Source organism: Sebastes fasciatus, chromosome 6 (assembly GCF_043250625.1).
Source record: "Sebastes fasciatus isolate fSebFas1 chromosome 6, fSebFas1.pri, whole genome shotgun sequence".
Lineage (NCBI taxonomy): Eukaryota > Metazoa > Chordata > Actinopteri > Perciformes > Sebastidae > Sebastes > Sebastes fasciatus.
The window spans coordinates 27,618,644-27,638,860 of NC_133800.1; the positions used below are offsets into that span (position 1 = coordinate 27,618,644).

The 20,217-nt window shown below is 40.1% G+C and overlaps 1 protein-coding gene across 1 annotated transcript in view; it reads right to left on the reverse strand.

Annotated features, from left to right (window-relative positions):
• Positions 1-15,002, reverse strand: part of srrm4 (serine/arginine repetitive matrix 4) — a 72,495-nt gene extending 57,493 nt beyond the window's left edge. Inside the window, exon 1 of the mRNA XM_074638954.1 lies at positions 14,159-15,002. Coding sequence (XP_074495055.1) covers positions 14,159-14,361 — 203 coding nt within the window. The 5' untranslated portion in view covers positions 14,362-15,002. The remainder of the gene's footprint in view (positions 1-14,158) is intronic.
• Between the last annotated feature and the right edge of the window lie 5,215 nt (positions 15,003-20,217).

A 20,217-nucleotide genomic window follows, 5' to 3' on the forward strand; every position in this document is an offset into this window, starting at 1 on the left:
CAATGGAACCTCCGTATGTTTGCTGCTCCGGTGCTGCCAATGTTACTAGCTCTCTTCTTGCCGATTTCAACACCGATTTTTTGTTCACAATGTAGCACTATCAGGGATCGGCATCTAGAAAGCATTATGCCGATCTCCCCATCACATATTTTTTTACTGAATATCATCCGATAACGATCGGCATTAAAACTTTATTTCACAGTATGATGGTTAAACTGTGTAATTAATGCATGCTGAAGCACATTTAACATCAAGAAGCTGAATCTATCTTCCTTGGCTTGCTCACAATGCACATGTTTATGTTTCTCCTTCAGTGTGGGGCCTCTTCGCTGCAGGCCAGATGACTAGCAGTTAAAGTTGAAAGTTGGGTCATATCTTTTTCATGTCCAGGGACATCCCTGGTTTGTGAAGATCTAATAGGTCGTAATGAGCGAGCCGTCCCTCTCTCAGCCACCACTCACTGGTAATGAATCGCTCAAAGGAAGAGGTCATCTCTTACTGTCTGGAAGATTTACTACTGTCCATTTCATGTCGAGCCAGTAAGAGGACAAAGGAGTGTTTCACCTTCTCGCTCATCGTCTATTATGAGTTTATTCAATGCTGTACATTATGTGCCTGCATATAATTTAATTCCCTTTGGCCAGGACTCAAGAAAGGATCTCTATTCATGGGCTGGAATATGATATTCAGTAAAATGTAATAACCTTGGCTGCTCCAGTGTCGTGAATTGGACAATCTCAAAATGTCACTCACAGAGTCTCCTCTCATTTCCTTCCTTCTTTTTTTATTTCAGACAGTTATTACAGTCAGGCTTTGTGCTGCTGTTACATTTCATCCCACCTCTTTATTGAAAATAATAACTATTTCCCTTCATTTCTCCATTCCTTTCCCCCCTTGTTCTCCCCTTCACCCCATTTCTTTCAATAAATAAAAAAGTCAATTACATAAAGCTGCTTGTTGCTGGACACACTCCGAACACACATTTCTGCATGAGACAAAATGTAAGAAACTAAAGCAAAGTTTGTGTTCTTTATGTCTGTCTTATTTTCTTTTCCTTTTTAAGCCTATTTAGTTGAGTCAGCTTTAACCTTGTTGTGTACTTGTTCTTCACTGTCAAAGTCCACAGTATCTAGCTTTTGAAGCATTTGAACAAGGTTGAGCTATGCAGCAGCCGCAGGAAACAAAACTGAAAGTCTAGTGAAGTATGTGAGGCAACATCTGTCCGGATGTGTTACTCACATCCCCAAATAAAGTCGAGCAGCCAGAACATTACAGGGCAAAAGCTCATAGAGATAAGAAACTCCTAATAATGTCTGAAAGACTAAAGCTATTGATTCTTGACAAGCTTTCAGAGACTGTGTCAACCAAACTACTGAGAAAATATTTCCCTTTATACAGGAAAAATCAGCGTCTTCACATTTCAGAGATGTTTTACGCATTGATAATGATTCCTTGCCTTTGTGTCTCTATCTGTTATATTTATTCTTGCAGAGTCTGCACTTGGCAAACACAAAATGACAAGCACACACACACACACACATCTTGTGAACAAGCAAACACAATTTACTATGTTAATGGACTAAAATGTCATGAGTCATTTTAAATGTCAGTGCACTCGATTTTAACATAAAATAAGTGCAACCAGGTGCAGAACAGATCCATACGGCTGTAGATCGGGCTGGATTTCTATACATGAATAGTTAAAATTTCAATGAACAAGACAGTAAGTTTCAAACAGGGCTAATGCTTTTTTTCCTCCCTGTTATGATTATGAAATTGAACTAATTCAGGCGTAAAAATGCAAGCTCAAACTAAATCGTTTCACCCCTCTCTGCCATTGGAGCAGAAAATTTCTCTTTACAGCATGACAGATTACATTCTTGCCTTATGTTTTACTGATGCTGATTGAACATCTACATCTTTGCACACAGCTTTGATAAAATATACCCTGTTGTCTTAGTGTCAGTGTCGATTCTCAGAGTTGGAAAGAAGACTTACTCAACTACTTTAGTACAATTTAGAAGCACCGATACTGTGTATTATGTGTGTTGTTGTATGGTATCTCAGAGAGATTTATTCTACATTTACACTTCACATTTGGTGAGACATGCGAAACATGATAAGCTTATAAAATATGATGCATAGTTAAATGTTGAAATTGTTGACAGACAGAAATGTGTCAGCATAATTATTGTTTGTATTTTTTGGTTTCAGTCTCTTAGCCAAATGAGGTAAATATTGAGTCATTAGTACAAATTAGAATAAGATATACAGTCATTAACACCCTGTATACAGTATTTAACATAAGTGCTTGATCTCTATACGACATTCAGAGCATTAATATAGCAGCAAACAACTATTTGCTATGTAAAGATATAGAGGAGTAATGTCTACCTGAGCAGAGAATGAAGTCACTCTCCCTACGTATGTGTTGTAATCCAGGCATTTATGTGCTTTGTTTACGTAGCCGGTCCGGCTGTGTGTGCATATGAGCTCCCAGTTAACACCGTTAGCTCAGTCAACACTGTTGCCGTTGTAGCATTGTTCACACTGTCGACACTGTTACCTGCTAGCCGCCGGCTTACTCACCTACGTGTTGAGAGCCGTGTGGAGGCAATCTCTGAATCATAAATATGCTAGAGCTCCTTTATCACTTTATTTTTATGCCTTGAAATACTCATGTATTACATAATATTACACTGCATGGAACTATTTGTCACAATTAATATATTTACTGTCAATTAGGGCTGTCAAAGTTAACGCAATAATAACTCGTTAACACAAATTTGTTTTAACACCACTAATTTCTTTAACGCATTAACGCAACCTGGGATTTTTAGGTTATAGTGGGCTCAGTTTTAAAGCTAGAGTGAAGATACTGCATCATATGAAACTAAAATACCTAAGGAATCAATTGGTACCAACCATGTCATACTGGCTTGTCATGAAGGAGTTTAAATAATGCTTAAATAACGCTACAAACTTATGACAAATATTGGTGAGGAATTGGTGAGGCATGGCCCTTGACCTCTTGTCCTTGACCACTGACCTCAAGATATGTGAATGAAAATGGGTTCTATGGGTACCCACGAATCTCCACTTTACAGACCACTTTATGATACTTATCCTTGTTTTGTGTTGTTAATTGATTTCCAATAATAAATATATACTTACATTGGCATAAAGCAAGCATATTTGTCCACTCCCATGTTGATAAGATAATTAAATACTTTAATAAAGATACATTTTGAATAGATAAAAAACGTGTGATTAATTTGCGATTAATCGTGATTAACCTTGGACAATCATGCGATTAATTGCGATTAAATATTTTTAAGCCCTACTTTCAATACATTAGTATTGAGTATTAGCATTTCAGTTCTAAAATAAATAAATATATATATTGTATAACATACCTCAGGACATGATCAGCACATATTATACAGTAGGAAATCATTAGAGGAACTGTGCTGCAGGTTATTTTTTTAGATTTGTTATCATATTTTTTAATGTAGAGCTATGCAAAATTTTACACATATAAATCAAATAAGTGTGCACTCTAAGCTCTATTAAGACAGTAGAGGTTACTTAATATTTGGTTAAAAAACAGCATGATAATATGAAATATGAGACTTCACAGTAGCCAGCAGCTGCAGGAGGAAGGCAGTGTGAGGCATTTTCCTGACAGAGGTGGACCACAGGCTGAGAGCTGTGATCCCTGAGAGGAAATTTCACAGCAGCTTTGAGCCGATGTTTGAAGGAAAGGGTTAACTCTCAGCTCTTTGCTTTCATCTTCGAAAATGCTGCAGCTGCTGTTCAGCTCTGGAGGAATTATCATGTCGGACCCCCCTATGGCGAAATGTGTGTCAGTCTCCATATGTACTGTACGTGCATGCCCATATATGACCGTATAGGTACGGTAGGTACCTGCACATGCAAGCAGTTTGTGCACATGCATTCTGTTGTATTTCTTCCAATAAGGACCAAATATCCTTGAGAGGCATAAGAGGAAAATCCTCCCAAGTAAGGTCATCTCTTCCTCAAGGTTTGTTGTTATTATGGTTATTAGCTTATATTAGATTGTACTGTGATGAAGGTGAAGGTGAAGGTGACTGTATAATTGCTGCCTTAACAAAGATAAATAAATACTGGCAGGCTTATACAGGCCAATATGCATGTTTGAAGAATAAAAACGCACCACAATCTTTGCAGAATCAATATCAGATGTTCTTTCTTGTGACAAAGTGTTTTTATTTACTGTTTAGTCAATTGCTTTCAGCGCCAACATTTAATAAACTATTCTTCAAAACGTCTTGCTGAACAAATTCTCAAACTTCTGAAATGTCGCAAAAAAGAAATGCAACTTTGGCGCTTTAACATCAACTGGTTTGGAGATAATAAACTAGGCTGCGTAATTTCATCAGAGGTTGGCTGTATATACTGCGCTCTACGCATGGCTGTAATCCGCCAGTAAAAAGAGTAGAAGAAGAAGTAGAGGTTGCCAACCAGAAACAAAAAATGTCGGCTTTGCAGATCTACCAGAGAAAAATGGAGAGAGGTTTTTGGGAATTTCAATTGGTCAAGTTTTAATTGTTCTTTCATGTCAGCTAGTATTGGCTGTGTTTCCTGCTGTTAGGAGAAAAAGACAATATAAATATATATCTGCAAAGACGCCGACAGCGGAATCAGCTGATCAGTCATCGTTAAATATTCACTACGTCAGAACTTATTCAGCAAAGGTGATTCCATATCCCATTTAGCGCATCAACTCTTTTCGACAAAGACAAAAAAACACTTCAAGCGAGGAGAGTTGAGTTTTATCGAATTTTGCTGTTTCCAAAAAGCTTTTCTAATGCGATACTTCAAAATGCACATGAAAATATGTAACACGGTTGTCTTTATGATGGATTCAAACCTTTCCCTAGCTGTATTTGTCACTCTTTCACCGCTGCTGCTGTTGTTATTCTGAGTTTATGTCATTTCTATTTATGTTTTTTCGATGTTACAGCCACCTGTTTATATTGTCTTCATGTTGCCTGTCTGGGAGTAAACACAGATTTGTATGAGTTCATGTGTTGATTCTGTTAAGGCATATTCCTCTTCATTGCTAGCATGTTGATGCCTTTAGGGGTTCTGATGCAATCAACCACTGGATACAGTAATAATAATGCATATATATGTGTGTGTGTACACACAAGAATTGAGATCAGCTCCATCCTCCCAAGCACACATCTCTTCGTGAAGTGTGTGTATGAGAACAAAAAGAAAAAGAAAGAAACTGGTTGGATTAAAACATCAAAGAGCCTTTTGAGCTCCCCATTCACAGGGACTTGCTGCTTTTTGTTCCCCATCATGCTTGGGCTATATCAAGCATCTATCACAAGTTAGCACTGAAGTGCAGCCCATCGTCTCCCAGAATCAATGGGAGTGTCATTAAAGCTAAAGTAATTTCTCACAGTACCAGTTTGAGCTTTTTGTGACGCAGAGACGAGAGTTAAATTTGGAAATGTCAACGTGAGCTTTGAACGACGCAAATATCAACTTTTACATTCAGATGAAATAAGATCACAACAAAGAGAACTTTACATTTTACATTAGCTACAGCCGTCCTGCAGCAGTACTTGGGAGGGATTAGTCTTGGTACAACAGCACCCTGCAGGTACAGAGAAATATGGATGGTCGCAGTGTTGCTAATTGGAAAGGTAGAAGCAATCTGACAGGCCGGCCTCTGCAGGTTGCCTTCGCCATAGACGGCATGACAGCATCACTTAATTTCCACTAAAACCAGCTCAAAGTATTTATGATAGCCTGTCTGGTGAGTTAAAGTGATGGATAGAAAAGGATTTTCTTCTTTTACTCATTACGCCTTTGTGATAAAACACATTAGTGCTCCATTAAAGCAAGTAATTTTTGAAAGAGGAAATAATATATTCTTCTTTTTACAAATAAAAAATTAAATTCTTAACCAATAAAACACACCAATACTCACAATAAATACTCAGTAATTTTGCTGCTTTAGCCTGACTTGGCTGGTATGATCAGTGGCTTAAGGCAGCCAATGGTATTTGATATTTATTATATATATTATTAGATGTATTTGGTATTTGGAACTGGAGGGTGGGTGCCAGGCTTCCGTGATGATGCCGTCCAGAAAGGATGGCGTTATCATCCTTACTCCTCTATATCTTTATAAATCGACAATAGTTGTTGATGATATATTAATGTTCTAGATATCGAATCTAGCACTTTTAAGTGCTCCATAAATAAACTTAAAGATTATGAACTTTATTATCATCTTGGGTATCAATAAATGCCCCCTAATGCACAACTACATGCTGTGACAGTGTATCAGGTGTTAATCATGAGACACTGGTTGGTTTCAAATGGATTAGCTGTGAAGAAATTAATGCCAAATATAAATCAACTCCACCAATTAGCATCTCTGTTATCGCTCCTATTCCTGTCACATACAAATCTAAAATATCCTGCTGTAAAACACAAGTGTTAAGCCACAGACATTGGTTTGATTCAAATGAATTGGCTACGCTGGAATCAATATCGAATGTGAATCCCATTGCGGTGATAAGTCCGATTCCTGCCTGGGGAGCCGGCATCATCTCCTGCTCTCTTGTCAGCATGCCTCAGCGGCCGCATCCTGCGCGCTCTGAGTAATATGACACAGACACAGAGAGGGCGAGTTGACGCACACTGAAAAGATACTAAGAGAAGGAAGGAGGGAGATACTGATGTGAGGAGAGGGAGAGAAGTCGGGTAAAGATACTCGGCGATGAAGAGAGCAGAAGCGCAGACAGAGAGATATATAACGGCAGACAAACCCCTCGTCCGTCACTAAATCATGTTTGTCATTCTCGCGGGGAGAGAGAGAGAAAGAGATGCTTCGTCCCAGGGGGAACTCTAACTGCTAGTCCTTGATGTTTTTGAGACTCTGTATCCTCTATTCATTTTATTCACACTCTCAGAACATTTTATGTCTGTATTTGTGTGAATGTGTGGACAATTTTCTTTGGCACAGAGGTGGCCACCGTAGAAATTCAAACCCAAGACAGATCGTTTCCAGTTTAACCTCACAGGGGGTGGACACAAAAACATTCTTGTTTTTTACAACTAGGAAGCATCTGGCAAAAACAATAAATTCTCATCGATTCTGATTCTGGTCAGACAATCATACATGTTGCAAACAAAACCCCATATTGGGGGCAAACTTATTTTGAAGAAAAAAAAGGTAAAAAGGAAAATTATTACTTGTCCATTCATTACAATTAACTAGTTCAACTATGACCTCAGGGCCAGCTCAAGGCATAGGCTATATATGCGGTCGCCTAGGGTGCCACCTTCTGAGGGGCGCTGGTTGCCCTCTGAAAAAAAAAAAAAAATGCTGGTGGGCGCTCTTCCTCATTTTCTACATTGAGGTAACTAATAAACAAAGAAAGAAAGAAAGAAAGAAATACACTTTTCACCCCTGTAACTCTCTTTCTCAAACTTTTTCATCTGCCTGGCCGCACTTATTTGTTAGTAAAAGTATAAATTGTAGTGAAACTGACTAAACACTTTTAAGCCAACAATATCAAGAACCAATTGTTTATTTATATTATAATAAAAACAGTTATTTATGAAAATACCAAATCCTAATTTTTGTCTTAAAACCATTGTGATGTCTGATGTGTGTTGCAGTTTACGGGACTAGGGTCAGGGTTCTGGGGGGTTGAACCCTAACCCTAAGCCTTGGGTGGGTGCCTCGGGCACCAAAAGGACTAGAGTCGACCCTGTATGACCTACCACACTTGCTAAAGTTGTGTACAAACATTTTTTCTTTTTAATTGGGGACGGCTTGTTTTGCAAAGTGGTAAATACTACAATACCCATGAGCCTCAGTGGTAGCAAATTCACAGGCTTTGCTGTTGCAGTTAAGAGCAAAACATGGCGCCACAGTCGCCAAATTCATCCAAAGTTGACCCAGAATCAAAAAGTGAATTCATTTTAGATGCAGGTTGTATAGTCAGTTTTCATTACAGTGTAATATTTAGCTTGAATCCATTATTAGCAGTGCATGTATGCGGTAACAGATGTTTGAGCCTGGATGTTTGTTACAGAAATGCACCTCGGGAATCGTAGTTAATTCCTTATCTCATCCTTTGTTACTGATGTTTCTACCAGGAGTGTTTCGTGCAGATCCAAGCTGTAGAGGAGCTCCAGCTGTCAGTCACGTAACATTAACTTTTACTTCCAAAACCAGGGACGCTCAAAATAGCTCCTCCTATTCTAAAACTGTCATTTCAGGTACACTCGCTTTCAGCTTTACCTCAAAATAAAGTGGTTAAGATAATCTAGCAGTTTACAACCTGTCTGATCTTCTGAACTTCTGTGTTCCTTGAAGTGATTAGCTTCATTAGCTTGATATAATGCAATGGTGTTAATAGTATATGTCGCAGTATTTTAGATAAAATTGCACCTTTTAAAGACAAAACATTACAACGTAAACCCTCTCCCTAGCTAAATGATCACATCAGGGACATTATAAGAAAGCACATGAACACAGAAGTCTTATAAAAATCTTGCAATCTTGTGTAAAACAAGAGAAGAATACATATTGTTCCCACCTGATTGCCTCTGAAAGCCACAATCAAGCCATGATTTTAATCCAGGCCGGTGACTCAGTGACTCAGTGATCAGTCCTCCTCCTACCCAGTTCCCTGAAGTCATCACAGCAGAATGTTTCTCAATCACTTCATCAATAAATCAGGCCACAAACTTCAATCATGTGAATGTGAAATCTACACCAATCGGTCTGTCAACCCTTGAAAAGACAGTGGCCTCCATGAAATCCTCTTCCTTCTCTCTAGATTTCTTACACTGACTTGGTTTTCAAAATCTGTTTTCCACACCACTGACTGGACCTAATATTCTTTCCATTATTAACTGTTATCTTTACACTCGCACTTTCATCTCATTCTAAGCATTCAATTGTCCAGCCTTTGTTGAATAAATCCATGGTTATAAATAACTATAGGCCTATTTCAAAGCCTCAGTTTTTATCAAAGATTATTTATAATCAATGAATGTATTTCATCAACAATTGTATTTTTGAATCAAATATTTTCCAACAGCTGCAGATCTTGAGAAAGAATCCATCATTAGCCTTTGTTTTTTTTTATTTTAAAGTAAGTCATTTGCTTGCCTCTAGTTCATCCAAAAATGGCTTTTTAAAAAAATCAAAGAAATGATGATCACATCACTCCTGTTCTTGCATCTTTGCATTGGCTCCCTGTGGGTTTTAGAAATCATTTTAAGATGTTGCATGTACATGTTAAGGCTTTTCATGGTGAGACCCTTACAGTAGTTATTGTTTATATGTTAATCTCTTATGAGCCACTGAGATCTTCAGACAAGGGTCTTCTAGTTGTTCCACCCATTTGTTTTGTTACCCAGGCCTTTTCAGTCTGTGCCCCTCAACTTCCCTGTCTCAGTATCTCAGGCTAGCCAAGTCTGTAGCATCTTTTATATCACTTCTTAAAACTCACTTTTACCAGATATTTTTGAAAATTGTAACGTCTACGTGTGGATCCTCTGCTGCTCTGATGTTTCTGTGCTATCCGTTGTGTTACTGTTATGTTCTGTGTTGTACTATTAAATTTAGGTCTGCACAATTAATCAAAATTTTATCAAAATGGCAATATGACCTAATGCAATTTTCAAATCGAATGGGGCGCAATATTTGTCAAAGGTGAAATGTGTGTCAAAGTACCAGTTTAAATTAAGTACGGTCGTGCTGCAGAGATGTCCTGGTCAACACATCATACTCTACATACTCTATAGACTTAAGAAAACATCAGTTTGGTACAGGTCCCTGCAAAAATCACACCATAATCATTTTAATATGTTTAAATATTTTTATAATATCGCAATCACAATTTTGTGCCAGGGAAACAAAGACCTATTCATTATAATAAAATAACTGAGCTGTTTTAAAGTCATTCAGAATTTAATTACACTGTCTTTGAATGAGCACAAATTCAATCATACTAATTTATGAAACAACTTTTAAATATAACCTTCTTTCACATGAAAAATATTCTTTTTTTTCAAAATAACTGCTTCAAAAGCCTTTTCAGCTGCTATATAACTACCTACTCAACGAGAAGAATGTTTCAGTACTTACATAGCCCAACAAAAATATTACTTTTGTGAATCATAAAATAAATGTGAATGTAAAAGTGATTAGAAACCCTAAGCAGTGCTGCTGCACGGGCTGCACGGCAGCATACCGATGTTTGGCCGATAAATCGGTGCATCCCTAGCAATAGAAATATCAGTCAAAATAATAGATATTTTTTCAAAATCGTTCAGCCCTAATTGAATTCTTCTTGTAATTAATTTAGCATTTGTACCGTTTACTCTGTTGGTTTTTACTGTTAAAGCACTTTGTGTCTCTGTTTACACAAGTGCTATATAAATATCATTGGCATTATTATTAATTCAGTACAACAGCTCTGCAGCAAGTATTCTTATAATGATCCATTTTTGTTGAGACCATTGCACAGATGTGTTGATTCGACTGTGGCTGGATTGCACCGCATTCTGTTCTGAGGTGTTCCTGTTATTTTGTCCACCCCGCTGTATATTCCCAGTGGTGCTGTCAGTGTACAAGCCCTTCCAAACCCTTTTCCTCTCCTCCTCGTTAAACCAGCATCTGCTGAGGTAAGAGACCTGAAACCCCCTAACACACACACACACACACACACACACACACACTTTCCCCCCTCCCTTGCATTGCTCTCTCTCTCGAGCCTGCCATCTGCCACAGAGTTGGACAAGACCCCACTAACACGGCAGCCACACACACACACTCAAGCTTACACCCTCATTTCAAACCCTAGCAATTGCTGGAAAACATCTCCAGTACAGATGCACATGAATGCACACACACACACAAACACACACACACACACACACACACGCACACACACGCAACCCAAAGTTAGCCAGGCTGCATATTTAATGAGGAGCCCCCCCACGAACAAAACAGCTTGCAGGGTCATGATGGTTTGGAGCAAAGCCCCACCCCGCTGCACAGAGCCAGTGAACTCCTCCCCTCCAATGTGTGACTGGCCTGAAGAGGAGGAGACATGGAGGACAGAGAAGGGAGAACAACAAACTCTAATTACTCCTCTGTGGCTAACGGGCCCCTCCAGCATCTTTTTTTTATTCCAGGAGTAAAGAGAGAAGGAGGTGAACAGAAAGGAAGGGCGAGGACGGTGCAAACAGAAAAAAGACCCGCGCTGATTGAACATGAAACCTCTCCCTGTGGCTCCCCTTCTGTCTCCTCTCTTCTTGTTGTACATAATTCCCCCCCCCCTCACTTTCACTGCAATTGTTCATCACCCTTCAGTTATCCACAGTGAATAATGATGTCTCCTCTTGGAGAGAGAGAGGCAGAGGAGCAAGCCCAAGGCCATGAATTCTGATGGTCTAAGCATCCCCCAGTCTCACTCTGCTCAGGCAAAATCAACAGTGCAGCATGGAGGGAGGGAGGAAGGGATGGAGGGACGCCTGAGCCTCCTCCTGCATTCATATTCTCTGGGTGTTGTGCTTGTTTGTTGTGTTTTACTCATTATTTACAATCTGTATCATCCAAAAGTCCCTCTGCATGCATTTCACCCTCCTGCACATACACACGACGGAGGCTGTCGTCTTGGACAAACAGACCTGGGCGAATTAGCAACATTATGTCTGCTCTCTGGGGACGTTGGGTGTCGCCTGGCCCCCTACCACGCTGTCATCATCGTCACTGTCACCCGGACGGAGCCCGTTGGAGGGGCGAAGCCACTTGAGGAGAGCTTCCTTCCTAGAGAAGAAGCTAAAGCTGAAGAGACAGCTGGGCCCCGCTCCAGAGTCTCAGGCGATATAAGAAAAAAAGGCTGCTCAGTTCATGGCAGCCAGCCACATTAAAGTTCTTTTTGTGGGTTCATTTGCTCCGTTTCTTTTTTTTTTTTTCTGCCAGTTTCCCCAAATAGGTCTGAATCTATCGTCCGTACCACGCTATGGTTGATTGACAGAAAAATTAAGCCTGCAGTTATTTGGTTAGATCGCTGAGCTGGGAAAAAAAAGACATATTTGGTCATATTCTTCCAATCATTTTTTTTTTTGTCATACCCCACAAGCTAATAAAATCTTTTATAACCAGGCCATGTGCAGCATTACGGCCCTGCTGTAATAGAACCCATTAAAGACACATTATCTGGTTCAGTGTGTTGCGCTGCCTGTGCCGATGTAGGATGAAATGGGCCATTTTAATCCTCATTAACATAGCTAATTTCACATAAGAGAAAGTTGATAGTGGGTGTCAAAACCATTCAAAGGTCACCCAAGCAGGCTCCATCATTCGATATGCGAGTGCGCACGCGCAAATGTGTAAATGTTCTACCTGTTTGAACATTCGTTACGTGTTCTGTTATATGCCTTTCTCAAAGGCAAAGCAGTGTCATCGCCACTGTCGTGTAGTGTTCGACAAACAGGCGCAGCAGGCAGAGCAGAGCATGATACAATGGATAAAGTTGTCAGAGCCAGCAGGTGATGGTTGATCGCGCACACAAGAGCAAGGATGGGATAAAAAAAGAAGGGATGAGGAGGAGAAAGGGCAACAGATATTCATCCTCCCCTCTCAGGCTAACCTTTGGTCGGAGGGATGAAAGTGGGGGAACAAACACGTGACATGTTGCTCCTTCAACAGATACTGGCACAACGCCATGTCACAAGGGAGGAAAGAGGGGACAAGTGTGACATTAGAGGCATGAAGATGCTGCCATGTGACCTTTAAAGGGGACAATTAAGTGAACGTCACACTCTTCATGCCAGCTGTGTTTGGTCGTATGTCACACGTGTGCCACTGCATACAAAGTGTTTGGTTTATAAATTAGCACCAAAGGCATTTTGAGTCTAGAGCTGTCAATCGATTAATATATTTAATCACGATTAATCGCATGCTTGTCCATAGTTAATCGAGATTAATTGCAAATTAATCACACGTTTTATAATCTGTTCAAAATGTACCTTAAAAGGGAGATTTGTCAAGTAATTAATACTCTTATCAACATGAGAGTGGACATGCAAATGTATGTATATAATTGTTATTGGAAATCAATTAACAACATCTCAACATCTCATGCTCAAATCATAACATGGCAAACTCAAGCCCAACAGGCAACAACAGCTGTCAGTGTGTCAGTGTGCTGACTTGACTATGACTTGCCAAAAACAGCATGTGATTATCATAAAGTGGGCATTTCTGTAAAGGGGAGACTCGTGGGTACCCATAGAACCCATTTTCATTCACATAACTTGAGGTCAGAGGTCAAGGGAACCCTTTGAAAATGGCCATGCCAGTTTTTCCTCGCCAAAATTGAGTGCAAGTTTGGAGCGTTAATTAGCCTCCTTTGCGACAAGCTAGTATGACATGGTTGGTACCAATGAATACCTTAGGTTTTCTAGTTTCATATGATATCAGTATCTTCACTTTAGTGCGTTAATGCCTTAAAGAAATTAAAACAAATTTGCATTAACACGTTATAATCACGTTAACAGCCCTATTTTATAACAGAAAGTGTGTGAAACCCATGACCAAACTAGTCATACATTCTCTCATCATGTTACTTATGGATGGATTTACAGTGACAATAAATGATTCCCCTTTTGGCTGGGGACCCCCTGGAATCCCCTTCAAGGTCCCCTGGAGGTCCCCAGAGCCCACTTTCGAATCCACTGACCTAGACGTCTAAAATAATTACTTTTGAACTGGACAACTAGATGCCTTTTGACCTGTAAATGACAAAAATCATAATCTCTGGTGCTAGACTGACTTTGCAAGACATGGATGCTAGAACCTTTAGGAATGTCTTGGCATTGACACAACAGATGAATTTGTTGGTTCTGGCATCAGTGGATTTAGAAAATTGCTTGTCCTTCTTGGCAATCCCTCCACAACTACTTGCTGATGTTTCGTATAAACAAGCATGTGTTGCAATGGAGAGTAACTTCCATCTTTGACAACTCTCACTGAAGCAGCAAACACATTTCAAATGAGGGGAAAAAAACCACAAGATGTGTTTGTTCTTTGACCGCGACTAGAAAGTAGAGAACTCACTTGGTCACCCTCCTGCAGGCGGTGATGCTGGCCACGATGACGCTCTCCGGTCTCGGGGTGGCCACAGCCTTGAACGTCCCCTTCCAAAACTTCTCAAAGAGCCGCTTCTCTTCCAGATGCTGGAAGCTGACAGTGCTGCTCTGCGATCCCAGGGATGGAGGGGGGCCACAGGGGCCGAGCTGGAGCGAGCACGGGGGCTCCATCTCTGGTTCTCTTGGGTCTCCAAACCAAAACAAGAGTCTACACACTCATGGAAACACACACTCGCGCTGGTTGTCGCTCAGGAGCTGTCCAAGTACTGAATCAAAAACCGTGCAAAGCGCAGCAACTGTTTTGCACCGTCCTCTCCTCTCAGCAGCAGCGGGTCAATGTGTCAGCGCGTCTGTCTGCTCTTCAGCGGGAGCGTGGGGAGAGGGACAAAAGCTGACCCTCTCCAACTGGAGGCTGGGTATTGTTCTCCCAGATGAGGGAAGGAGGGGTAGGGGGGATTGTGTTTCTTTCTCTCCGCCTCTCCTCTTCTGTCACATCTGCTGCCTTTTTGGGACGGGGGTCGGGGTTGGGAGTCGGAGCGCTCCTTTTTGTCCTCCCAGTCGGCAGCCTCACACAGAATCACTCACTTAGAGACGCAGCATGTTTCAGTCCTGAGGAGTGAGAGTGATTTTTTCTTGTTGCTGGAGTGCAGTGTTTTTGGTATAGAGATGATTGCTCACCCACGCGCACCGGCTGAGCGCCGAGCAGGTGTCGAGGCAAGTGTCGCGGCGTGTTCTGAGGGCAGGCGTGAATGTGCGTCGGAGAGTGTGTGTGAGTGGGAATGGAGTGAGGAGCTCAGCTGAGAGCGGCTTGTTTTGTGTCTCTCAGTCTGTGACGTCAAAGTTGGGGGCTGGACACTGGGGAGAGGGACACCTTCTGTCATCCTCTCTCTCTCTCTCTCTCTCTCTCTCTCTCTCTCTGTTACACTTGTATACTCTACCCTTGATTAGGTCACTTCTCATCTTGACGTGTGCCACCATCAGTTTCTCTCTTTCTTGCTTTATCATTTTTTCTTTTATTCTTTGTCCTTTATTTCTTCATCTTTGTGCCTTCTATGATTTGTTCCTTTCAATATTTCTTTCTTTCAGTAAATACAAGAGCTACAACGAAATAAATATTCTATTAGTTGATCAGAAAATTAATCTACAACAATTTTGCTCATCGAGTCTTCGTTTTTTAAGCTCCAAATATTCTCTGGTTCCAGCTTCTCCGATGTGAAAATTTGCTTTACATGTGCACTGTGAGTATATGGAGGGTGGACAAAATAATGTAGACAAAATAAGCACTCAGATATATCTCAACATATGTTAGCTAGAAGGTAGCTAGTGACGATACTAGTATCCTATGAAACTAGAAAAAACCTAAGGAATCCATTGGTAGCAACCATGTCATACTAGCTTGTCGCGAAGGAGGCTAAATAACGCTCCAAACTTTTGCTACATATTGGTGAGGAAAAACTGGCATGGCCATTTTCAAAGGGGTCCCTTGACCTCTGACCTCAAGATATGTGAATGAAAATGGGTTCTATGGGTACCCACGAGTCTCCCCTTTACAGACATGCCCACTTTATGATAATCACATGCAGTTTGGGGCAAGTCATAGTCAAGTCAGCACACTGACATACTGACAGCTGTTGTCGCCTGTTGGGCTTGAGTTTGTCATGTTATGATTAGAGCATATTTTTATGCTAAATGCAGTACCTGTGAGGGTTTCTGGATAATATTTTTCATTGTTTTGTATTGTTAAATGATTTCCAATAATAAATATATAAATACATGTGCATAAAGCAGCAAACTTGCCCACTCCCATGTTGATAAGAGTATTAAATACTTGACAAATCTCCCTTTAAGGTACATTTTGAATAGATAAAAAATCGCGATTAACTATGGACAGTTATGCAGTTAATCATAGTTAAATATTTTAATCGATTGACAACCCTAGTTTTGATTTATCACTATGCTTTTAGCTTTCTCATCTCAAGCCAAACCTAACAGCTACTTACAGTTTTTTCCAAACATTACATCTTCCAATGAACCTTTCTGTAATGTGTAATGTTGCTGATCATTAGGGCTGTCCTCGTCCAAAGAAATTCTTAACCAACTAACACTCATACGATTTTGTCAACTAATCGATTAGTCGATTTAATCGACAGATCTGTAAAACTGAGTTTCTCCACAATGAATCAAACAAAAGCACCACTTTAAATCTTGTGTTTACCAAAGAGGTGCTGTCACCCCCAACAGGACTAATAATGATGGTAAACAAGTCAAACTTCCTGCTGGAACCAATGAATGCCAATGAATGCCATCGTCATCACGTGTTGTATGTGATGACAACACGTGTTTACACCTGCAGCTGCAAAGATAATGAATATTGAATAATAACTGTAGAAAGAGTTCTTACAAAACTACAAATCATTGTCCTGAAATAGTAGTTGGATTAACAACTTTTTCACCCTATCTCATCAATAATTGAACATTTTCAGTTTCATGAATGGGTTGTATTTATTGAGTAAGTATCGTATAGGATGGTGAGGTATTGTAAGGTGCTGCTATTATTTTCTCTCTCACTGAATATGTGATTATTGATATGTCTACTCCACATATAGTCTGCAATATGTTCTAAACTCTTTCTTTCATTCTTTCTTGTCCTCTTCCCCCTCGCACACACACTCCATCAGTGTCTTGGACAAAGGGCTGAGTAAATCAGCATAACAAAAAGCCTGGCTCAGTGAGGACCAGCCAGAGCATGTGGCTGACACAAACCTCCCCCCCGCCCCCGGGGGTTTCAGCTTTTCCCTGCCGTTGGATACCTCCTCCTCTCCTCTCCTCTCAAGTCTGCTGCTACACGACACATAACACGGAGCAACAGCTCAACAACCTCCCCAACCTCCCTCCCTCCCTCCCTCTCCTATCCTCTCCTTCTCTCTTCTTCGCTCTGTCTCTAATGCTGCGAATCATCTGCTGCTTGCCATTGCTGCAACACGTGGGACTCTGGTTGAAATCTTGGGAGGGATTATTGACTAGTACAGGGATGCCACCCTGTTTAGGCTACAACAGACAGCCTGTGTAATACTTTAAAAGATAAATACTATTTATAGACTTTTGGAGACGGCAAACCTACAGCTGATTATTTGACAGCCTTAACGTAGAACAAGTTCACTGCTGTTCACTGTTGTTACTGCAACATGCTTTCTTCAGACTCAGAGGTGCAAAATAGCGTACAATCTCAAATAGTTCATGATTGCTTTTCAAAATAATTATCTGTTAATTTTCATATACAAGTTCAAGTATTCAAGTTTCAGTTTTATTTGTCATGTGCAGGTTAACACAGGGTCAACGGTACTATAAAATGTATAGGATGAGAGGATGGGTCAACTCAGCGACTAAAACCCATGTCTAAGATAAGACAAAATAACAGTAAAAGTAGTAAGTAGGAAAGTAAAACTGGCTGGAGGGGGGCTTTAAGTATCTTTTTGAATGCAGGACTTTCATTCGTAAGTATTTCTACACTGTGGTATTACTACTTTTACTTAAATGAAAGATCTGAATACTTCTTCCACCCCTGAGGGTATATAATTAGAGCACACATTTGTCGAGTGATGTGATGGTACTACAACAATCAATGAGTGAGATCTGGCTTTTATCTAAAAAGTTATGATATTCTGCAGAAACGGGTTAGCGTGATACAAATTACGTTTTTTTTTTTTTTTAGATTAAATGACGCAAACTATTAATATGATCCTTTAATTTTGTCTTTCTTCACACACATTGAATGCTAAATACGTCTGCTCTGGATGACTGGACATTTCTATAAATAGTATGGGGATCAGAGCACCTTGTTTCTCTACAGGATGAACCAGGATCATCATACCACAATACTCCCTGTCTGTGTGTGTGAACAAGGCGTCATAAACAAAAGTTTCAACACACTGTACTGCAACATCGTCGTGTGAACGTCTCTTCCCCCCTGATGAGGAGTTGTAGGCGTGGGTAGGAATTAATATCTCTCCCCGCTAATAGGAATGCATAAAGACATACGCCGTACCTCGTCTAGATTAATAATGCATATATTAGCTGATAACATGAAACCTTGATGTATAACAACGGCAGCCACTTAATGATAAGTGGCTGCTTCATCAGTGTGCTTTGCATAAAGATGGAGCAGAGGCACTCTCGAATCAAACCAGAGGGCAGAGATGAGCCGGTCCTGCAAAACACAGAATATGTTTCATTTATGGTGGGGAATATCAAACAGCCGATTCTGCCGGGAGATGAAGTCCGGGTTATATTGGAGGGCTGCGCCGAGGGCAATGGGGTGGACTACCTCCTGCCGAGTGTTTTTATGAAGTGCTTTTGCTAGCAGTGGTTTTATATGGAAAGTTGAGCTGAAGGGCACAAAGCTGTTGTGGAAAAAGTCATTAAACTCTGGAGGGACAATCATTTCATGTTTTAGCCTTGGTGTTTTCACAGAGAGAATTGCACCTAGTGACAGTAACTGGTTTTGAAGTGTTACATGGCATCACATAAAGAGACTTATAATTGGTACTTGCATGTTTCTATGGTAAAGACTAGGGCTGGGACGATAAACCTATCTCTCGTTTCGGTAATATCACGATACTTGGGTGCCGATTTGATATGTATTGGGATTTTTAAGTATGGCGATTCTACAAATATTGCGATACGATATTATGATTTATTGCAATTTTTGTTAACTTTTTTGAAAATTTGAATCATACACTTCTAGGGACTTTTAATTTGAAAAATATCTAAATTAATAAGGTAAGAATGCTTGATTTTCAGCATGTATGTAGTCAGAGATGTCCTGAAGTCAAATATATCAGACATTGTCAGGCATTATTTATTACATTTCTTCCAGCAACCCACAAATCAAATAAAGACATTTCCCTCACAAATTAGTGGTATTTTCTTTTTAATTTATAAGGGACATGTAATGTTTTATATTTCTGGTGAATGTAATCCAATTAATCTTATTTCCATATATGTATTTTGTATATACAGTTCCTTTTGTCAACACCTTATTTTGAAAACCGGACGTATTCGCACGTGTATACTTCCGCTTACTTCGTCAAGTCCGTCGCTAGCTCTCCCGTCAGCTCCGTTCTCTTTATACATCCATGGTCAGCTCCATCGGGGCCGTTTGAATGCATTTAACATAAATGTCAGTATATGTGTGCTCTATAGTTGTAGCATCGGCTGATTTGACCACGGAGATAAGATGGCAGCTTGCTTGACCGCACTTTACCGCAATACGGCAACGTTTCCTGTCCATGACAGAGTTAGCAGGCAGCTTTAGCCGTGATGTCTAGTTCTGCTTTTTCCTGGCAAAAGTGTTTCCACACTTAACTGTATGTGTAGTGTTTACGACTTTGGATTTAAAATGTGAGGGTGCAGGTCGTATCCACGCAGATCCTCCACCGTTTTCTTCTTTCTTATTTCGGCTGGCTGCGGTTTGTTTTGGTTTAGGCGGATACGGAATGGATATAACGTCACGTTATTTAGACTACAACAATAAAAGCGGTAACTTCCTTCTACCTCCACATAGACTCAAATGAGGCAAATATCGATTCTGGCATTAAAAAAATCTATTTCAAAATCATAAAAAAGAAAATTGCAATACAAACGTGAATCAATTTTTTTCCTCAGCCGTTTTTTCAAGACATCACATCAATATAACATCAAAAGCTGAAATGATTCCTATGAATCTAGCTCTACACATATCATCAACAAGATAAAGCCTATTAACAAGGCAACTGAACAGTCCTCTGTAATTGTCTGGGTTAGCTGATACACAGCCACAGCTAAGCATCAAGTGCTTCCATTCAAAGTACATCACAAATTATTTTTTTTAAAGAAGCAGAGGGAATATATGAAATGTTATTGGCGGGGCTCAATGGCTTTGCACTGTCAGATCTCGAGCTGACAGTAATTGCAGCTGTTAGCGCAGATGGATTCATCTATATGGATTTTTTTCGTCGCAAATATATTCAACACGCAAGGGAAAAGGCA